Source organism: Macrobrachium rosenbergii, chromosome 30 (genome assembly GCF_040412425.1).
Source record: "Macrobrachium rosenbergii isolate ZJJX-2024 chromosome 30, ASM4041242v1, whole genome shotgun sequence".
Classification (NCBI taxonomy): domain Eukaryota; kingdom Metazoa; phylum Arthropoda; class Malacostraca; order Decapoda; family Palaemonidae; genus Macrobrachium; species Macrobrachium rosenbergii.
The window spans coordinates 2,243,603-2,251,000 of NC_089770.1; the positions used below are offsets into that span (position 1 = coordinate 2,243,603).

At 46.0% G+C, this 7,398-nt stretch overlaps 2 protein-coding genes across 2 annotated transcripts; both read right to left on the reverse strand.

Moving 5' to 3' along the window:
• Window positions 1-5,124: 5,124 nt before the first annotated feature.
• On the reverse strand, window positions 5,125-5,915 carry LOC136854718 (coiled-coil domain-containing protein 89-like). The gene is made up of 2 exons (XM_067131304.1): window positions 5,814-5,915; window positions 5,125-5,670 (listed from the first exon to the last, which is right to left on the reverse strand). Exons 1-2 carry the CDS (start codon window positions 5,913-5,915, stop codon window positions 5,125-5,127), a joined length of 648 nt encoding a protein of 215 aa, XP_066987405.1.
• Window positions 5,916-6,114: 199 nt separating this feature from the next.
• LOC136854719 (myosin heavy chain, clone 203-like) lies at window positions 6,115-7,024 on the reverse strand. Its single transcript, XM_067131306.1, has 2 exons — window positions 6,686-7,024; window positions 6,115-6,258 (listed from the first exon to the last, which is right to left on the reverse strand). Exons 1-2 carry the CDS (start codon window positions 7,022-7,024, stop codon window positions 6,115-6,117), a joined length of 483 nt encoding a protein of 160 aa, XP_066987407.1.
• Between the last annotated feature and the right edge of the window lie 374 nt (window positions 7,025-7,398).

Below are 7,398 nucleotides of genomic sequence, written 5' to 3' on the forward strand. Positions count from 1 at the left end.
CCTAGTAGTGGATTGGCGGATTAACATACACACACGTGTGTATATATATACATATATGTATACATACTGTATATACACACATATATATACATATATGTATACATATATATACACATATAATATATATATATATATATATATATATATATATATATATATATATATATATATATATATATATATATACAGTATATATATGTCACATACAAAATCACAAACAGTTTGGGAACAAGTCATCGACTTGTAGGTAGTCCTCACCGGTCGTTCATACAATTGACCTAACATTTGCCGAAGATTCGCTCTCCACTTCTGGTCTTCACCCTGTTTTCAACATGTTTGCCACATTATGTGATGAGTTGCCGACATGCACGTAACAGAACCATTGTTACTTTGTATACTTGACTTCCTTATTCATTCACAAGATGAAACAAATATTCACTCAACTAGATTCTTTCTGGTATATTCAGTCAAAAATCGTTTACAATTTTTAGTTTTCTGTAAAAGAAAACTATTGTGCCGGCTTTGTCTGTCCGTCCGTACTTTTTTCTGTCCGTCCTCAGATCTTAAAAACTACTGAGGCTAGAGGGCTGCAAATTGTTATGTTGATCATCCATCCTCTATTTATCAAACATACCAAATTACAACCCTCTAACCTCAGTAGTTTTTATTTTATTTAATCTCCTATTCTACAATGACTCAGATAAGACCCAGCCAGAATAAAAAATAACAAAAATTCAAGCTACAACCCTGATATGAGTAATCTATTGTTGCAACCCAGCGCCGCGTGAAATATCTCGCCCGAAACTGCATTTTCCCTCGAATAATTTCATTCAGCAGAGAGCCACTCATAAGCTCGGCTTTTGCGTAATAACCGCATCTCCTCTCATAAATTATATTAACTGCCTCGTATCATCAGGCAGAATAATGCTTAGCTTGTTTCAATGATTCGCTGCCGGGTCTCGGTTTTGGGTGGGAGGGTCCTAACTTATTTTGAAAACGTTGGACAGGAGCTACTGGCTATAGGACAACGTTTTGCTTAAGTTTTGGGTGAGTGGGTCTTTGAATTACAGGAGGATAAGAATATACAAATGATTTTGTTGGATGAATAATGATGGGTTAAATCTGGGCGTTCGTTTGTCCACAGATAATGACAGAGTTTTTTTTCTCTGTGACTGTTGGTACTAACGGTTGTAGTATTTTCGTTTGTCGATATATAATGACCGAGTTTTTTTCTGTTTTTTTTTTTTCACAGTTGGGAGTTTTTTTTCTACAACCTCTGTGACTGTTAGTACCAAGGGTTGAAGAAGAAACACGGAACTTGAAGGACAGCTCGATGTTGCGCAGTTCATCATTTTCCTACCCGTTCAAAGGATGCAGGAAAAAATTGTAAAGAGAGAGAGAGAGAGAGAGAGAGAGAGAGAGATAAATGACAGAATTGAGAGCCGCTTTTTTCTTTTTACTTTTGTGAGAAAAGGAAGGAAGCATAATTGCCCCATTACTATTCAGGCTCTCATTTGCATAATCATGGTTTGAAAAGGAATTGTATTTCGTCTAGAGAGAGAGAAAGCTGATTGAATCCCAGTGGTTGTTTTTCCTGTTCTCTCTCTCTCTCTCTCTCTCTCTCTCTCTCTGGATTCCAAAGTGTTTCAGAATATTCCGCCCGTTATGGATTGTGCTCTCTCTCTCTCTCTCTCTCTCTCTCTCTCTCTCTCTATCTGGATTCCAAAGTGTTTCAGAATATTTCGCCCGTTATGGATCGTGCTCTCTCTCTCTCTCTCTCTCGTAGTGGGACCCTTTGTGACATGCACTCCGCTGCCCCACCTTGGTTCAGCTGGCAAGGTCGGCAACCACCACATGGTACAGGTGGCACCAGTGACACACAAGCACCTTATAGTGAGGGTGCTCTGCTATTGGCCGGTGACTTTACTGGCAAAACCAAAGTGAGGCTTTGAAGCACAGGCCACAGAGGGGGTGGGACCCTTTATGGCATGCACGCCGCTGCTCCACCTAAGTTCATCCTGCAAGGTTGGCAACCAACACATGGTACAAGTGGCACCAGTGATGCACAAGCACCTTATAGTGAGGGTGCTCTGTGATTGGCCAGGGACTTTACTGGCTAAACCAAAGTGAGGCTTTAGCACAGGCCACAGAGGGGTGGGGACCCTTTGTAACATGGCATGCACCTGCTTCACCTAATTCAGCCTGTAAGGTTGGCAACCAACACATGGTACAGGTGGTACCAGTGACACACAGGCACCTTATAGTGAGGGTGCTCTGTGATTGGCCAGGACTTTACTGTCTAAAACCAAAGTGAGGCTTTACACAGGCCACAGAGGGGGTGGGACCCTTTGTGGCATGCACTCGCTGCTCACCTAAGTTCAGCCTGCAAGGTCGGCAACCACCACATGGTAAAGGTGGCACCAGTGATGCACAAGCACCCCATAGTGAGGGTGCTCTGTGATTGGCCAGGACTTTACTGGCTAAACCAAAGTGAGGCTTTGCCACAGGCCACAGAGGGGGTGGGACCCTTTGTGGCATGGCTCCACTGCTCCACCTAATTTGTTCAGCCTGCAAGGTCGGCAACCACCACATGGTAAAGGTGGCACCAGTGATGCACAAGCACCTAATATTGAGGGTGCTCTGTGATTGGCCAGGACTTTACTGGCTGAAGCACACCAGAGGGGGTGGGAACTTTGTGAGGCTCCACCTAAGTTTTGACCAGCAGGTGGCACCAGTGCGGCCACAGAGGGGTGATTGGCCAGGACTTATTGTGGCTAAACCAAAGTGAGGCTTTGAAGCACAGGCCACAGAGGGTTTTGTGGCATGCTCTCCACTGCTCCACCTAAGTTCAGCCTGCAAGGTCGGCAACCACCACATGGTAAAGGTGGCACCAGTGATGCACAAGCACCTTATATTGAGGGTGCTCAGTGATTGGCCAGGACTTTACTGGCTAAACTAAAGTGAGGCTTTGCCACAGGCCACAGAGGGGTGGACCTTTGTGGCATGTTCTCCACTGCTCCACCTAAGTTCAGCCTGCAAGGTCGGCAACCACCACATGGGCAGGTGGCACCAGTGATGCACAAGCACCTTATATTGAGGGTGCTCTGTGATTGGCCAGGACTTTACTGGCTAAACCAAAGTGAGGCTTAAAGCACAGGTGGCCACAGAGGGGGTGGGACCTTTGTGGCATGTTCTCCACTGCTCCACCTAAGTTCAGCCTGCAAGGTCGCAACCAATTACGGTATAAGTGGCACCAGTGATGCACAAACACCTTATATTGAGGGTGCTCTGTGATTGGCCAGGGACTTTACTGGCTAAACCAAAGTGAGGCTTTGAAGCACAGGCCACAGAGGGGGTGGGACCCTTTGTGGCATGTTCTCCACTGCTCCACCTAAGTTCAGCCTGCAAGGTCGGCAACCACCACATGGTAAAGGTGGCACCAGTGATGCACAAGCACCTTATATTGAGGGTGCTCTGTGATTGGCCAGGGACTTTACTGGCTAAACCAAAGTGAGGCTTTGAAGCACAGTGGCCACAGCCAGGGGGTGGGACCCTTTGTGGCATGTTCTCCACTGCTCCACCTGTTCAGCTTGCAAGGTCGGCAACCACCGCATGGTAAAGGTGGCACCAGTGATGCACAAGCACCTTATATTGAGGGTGCTCAGATTGGCCAGGACTTTACTGGCTAAACCAAAGTGAGGCTTTGAAGCACAGGCCACAGAGGGGGTGGGACCCTTTGTGGCATGTTCTCCACTGCTCCACCTAAGTTCAGCCTGCAAGGTCGGCAACCACCACATGGTACAGGTGGCACTAGTGATGCACAAGCACCCATTATATTGAGGGTGCCTGTGATTGGCCAGGACTTACTGGCTAAACCAGTGTGAGGCTTTGAAGCACAGGCACAGAGGGGGTGGGACCTTTCAGGCATGTTCTCCACTGCTCCACCTAAGTTCAGCCTGCAAGGTCGGCAAGCACCACATGGTAAAGGTGGCACCAGTGATGCACAAGCACCTTATATTGAGGGTGCTCTGTGATTGGCCAGGGACTTTACTGGCTAAACCAAAGTGAGGCTTTGAAGCACAGGCCACAAAGGGGGGGGACCTTTGTGGCATGCTCTCCACTGCTCCACCTAAGTTCAGCCTCAGGTCGGGCACCACATTTAGCTGGCACTAGTGATGCAACAAGTACCTTATATTGAGGGTACAGGACTTTACTGGCACCAGTGACGACAGCCACAAAGGGTGGGATGGCATGCAGGCTGTTTCACCTAGGTTAGCTGCAAGGTGTAACCATGTGCAGGTGGCACCAGGCACCTGATGGTGAAGGTGGAGAGTTGGCTGACCTTGCAGGTCAGACCAGGGCAGCAAGGGAGCAAGCTTCACAGGGGTAAACACAGGCCACTGGGTGGGGGAACCCAGTGGGAACTGTGAGGCCACCCGTGTAGTTTGCTCTTTGTTGCTGCACCTTGTTTGGCCTGCAAGGTCAGCAACCACTACATGGTACAGGTGGCACCAGTGATGCACAGACAAGTGATAGTGAGGGTGATCAGTGACTAGCTGCTGTCCTTGCAAGTCAGACCGAGGTAAGGCAGCAGGGAGCATGCTTCACAGGGGACACAGGCTACTGGGTGGGGGAACCCAGTAGGAGCTGTGTGCCTACCCTGTGTAGAATGCTCTCGGCTGCTGCACCTTGGTTTGGCCTGCAAGGTCGGCAGCCAGTCATGGAATGCCCACACTGTCAGGTGCCTGTGTGCCACTGGTGTCACCTGTACCACAAAGTCCAGGTCACCACTGGTTTTAGAGCACCTCTCCATCCAAGTGCTGCGTCAAAAGCAGGGCCCTGGCCTGTTCTTCAACTACAGGAGATTAATCTGCAGCATTCTCGAAACCAAACGCTTCCATCCTCAAGGCAGATGTCCCAGCCATGCTGTTGGTCCTCTTTTCACCACCTTCTATGGAAGAGCATCTTTTAGGAGTTTCTTCTCCATGTAAAATGTCCTTCACGATGTCATTTACAGCTGACCATTGCTTTTAGGTGTCCTCTTCTTCTCATCCTGGGCACACCAGTACAATCCCGTCTAATCATCTTGTTCGTCTCTTCCAGCCTCTTCCATTCCTATGTTTTCTAACTGGTTATTTCTTCGAGCAATGTCGTTGAAAAGCCCGCCAGCAAGAGTTTATCTTGCTTCCTCAGAGCCTCTTTCCTGCTTCCTGTGGCATTCTCTGGCGTGTCGTTCTGCCTTTGTCTTACTCTCTTCTCCAGCGTCTGACACTTCTCCTGCAGTTCTTCACATTTTTTGTTAGCTCTGCAGTTTCTGTAATTCAGCTCAGTCATCTGGAAATGGCTGGCCTCTTGTTTTGCGCAGTTTAATTCACTTTTCATCGTCTCTTCGTTGCTCGTAGAAATTGCCAGTCTATTCTTCAACTCTTCTAGTTCTTCTTGCAGGCAGTCATTCTGATGTCGGAGCCTCTCATGTTCTTCGTCCTTCACTTGTATTGTCTCCTGGTAACTGAGTCTCAAGTCAGTTACTTCTTTTTCCTTTGATTCCACTAGCTCTTTTTCTTGATTTAAGAGACTTTCCAGCTCCGTCGCTTTGGATCTTAGCTGCGCATCAGATTCCTCATATTTTTGTGCCCTTATATTCAATTCTTTATCTTTTTCCTGTATTGCCTGTTGCCAAATCATTTCATTTTTAGTTTTGAAACTTCTGTTCCTCTTTCAACAGCTTCCATTTGGTTAGTGGAACAGAGGGTCTTCTCTTCTAATTTAGTCTTCCAAGAACCCATTGCACTTTTCCAGTTTTTCTTCTTTACCCAACAAATCCCGGAGTTTTCTTCCAGCATCTGCTTTTCTTTCTTCTGTTTACCTTCTTTTTCCAACAAATCTCTGATGTGAAGGTAGAGGTCTGCAATCATTCTTTCATACATTATTTGTCAGCTGAAGGTTTTGATCTTTTCCTTCACAGCAGCTTTTTCCAGTTCCTCCACTTTTCTTGGGCATCTTGCAGTCCTTCTTCCAAATGCTCCTTTTCTTCCTTAAGATTTCCTTCTTTGCCAACAAATCTTTGATGTGAACGTACAGGTCCTCAGTCCTTTGTCATAAATATTTGTCAGCTCATGTTTTGGGTCTCCAGATCTTTTCCATCTCCTCTATGTTGCAGAGGGCCTCTGCTAACTTTTCTTCCAAAGACTCAATTTTTCCCTCCATATTTTCTTCCTGAGCCAACAATTCGTGGATTTTTTGTTCTCTGTTCTCAATCTGAGTTTGCAATAAACTTCTAACCCAGTCTTTTTCAGCGTCCTTCTTCTTCAACAGCCTTTCCATGTCCTCGTTTCGTTGTTGCCAAGGCCTCAATTTTTTCTCTTCCAATGGTCACAGGCTTCTTCATTCCATCTTCCTTAGACAGCAAATCTTCGATCTGACGATCCTTCTTTCAATCAGACTGTCAAAAGATTTGTTAAGTCCTTCTTTTCGACCTGTTTTTTATCCAAGAGCCTTTCCATATCCTTGTTATTATTTAGGGCCTCACGCAGATTTTGCTCCAGAAGATTAGAAGCCTTTTCCATTTTATTTTCTTTAGCCAACAAATCTTCGATCTGATGATCCTTCTTTCAATCAGACTGTCAAAAAGATTTGTTAAATCGTTCTTTTCGACCTCTTTTTTCTGCAAGAGCCTTTCCATTACCTCCAAGTTATTAAGAGCGTCTCCTAACTTCTGGTCGAAAACCTGGTGTTCTTTCTTCATTTCATCTTCTTTATCCATCAGATGATAGATTTCATCATCCTTTTTCGTAATCTGAGTTTGATAGTAAATTACGAGGTCCTCCTTCTCCTGCAGTCGTCTTTCCACTTCCTTCTTATCGCTAAGGGCATCAAGTAATTCATTTTTCAGACGATCACAAGCTTCCAGATTTGCTTTTTCCTTGGCCAACAAATCGTCGATATGGCGATCCTTATTCGCAAGCATATTGTCATAAATAATCGTCAAATCTTCTCTCTCGTGCTCATTCTCTTCCAAGATCATTTCCGTTTCCTGCAACTTGCTTTTCAAAGCGTTATAATCTTCCGTAAGCCTCTGGTGATCAGCCAACAAGTCTTGGACTAGCTGATCTCTGTGTTGAAGCTGGATATTCAACTCTTCGTTCCTTAGTGATCAGGTCCTCTTCGCGCGCGCAGAAATCTCCAGGGCACAGTCCTTTTCCGTCCTCATAGTTTCCACCTCTTCTTCCAGTCGTTTCCGGGTCGTTTGGTGATGTCGTCGGAACCTCCAAGCGGCAAATGCAAGAAAAGTCACAACAACTGCTCCGCCAGCGACAATGGCAGCAGGAGCGATTGCTCCTGTCCACCAACCAGCGGTGTTTGCAGGGATGACAGCTTTCTTGCACAACAAAGCCTCGT

What these genes read in the sequence shown, in the direction of transcription:
- LOC136854718 (XM_067131304.1), bottom strand. Translation starts at nt 5,915, where the DNA reads ATGATTGCAGACCTCTACCTTCACATCAGAGATTTGTTGGAAAAAGAA. An exon ending in AAAACTCCGGGATTTGTTGG is followed by an intron (nt 5,671 to 5,813) that starts GTAAAGAAGAAA and finishes ATTTGGCAACAG; the next exon opens with GCAATACAGGAAAAAGATAA.
- LOC136854719 (XM_067131306.1), bottom strand. Translation starts at nt 7,024, where the DNA reads ATGATCTTGGAAGAGAATGAGCACGAGAGAGAAGATTTGACGATTATT. An exon ending in ACGCTCTTAATAACTTGGAG is followed by an intron (nt 6,259 to 6,685) that starts GTAATGGAAAGG and finishes TTGCAAACTCAG; the next exon opens with ATTGAGAACAGAGAACAAAA.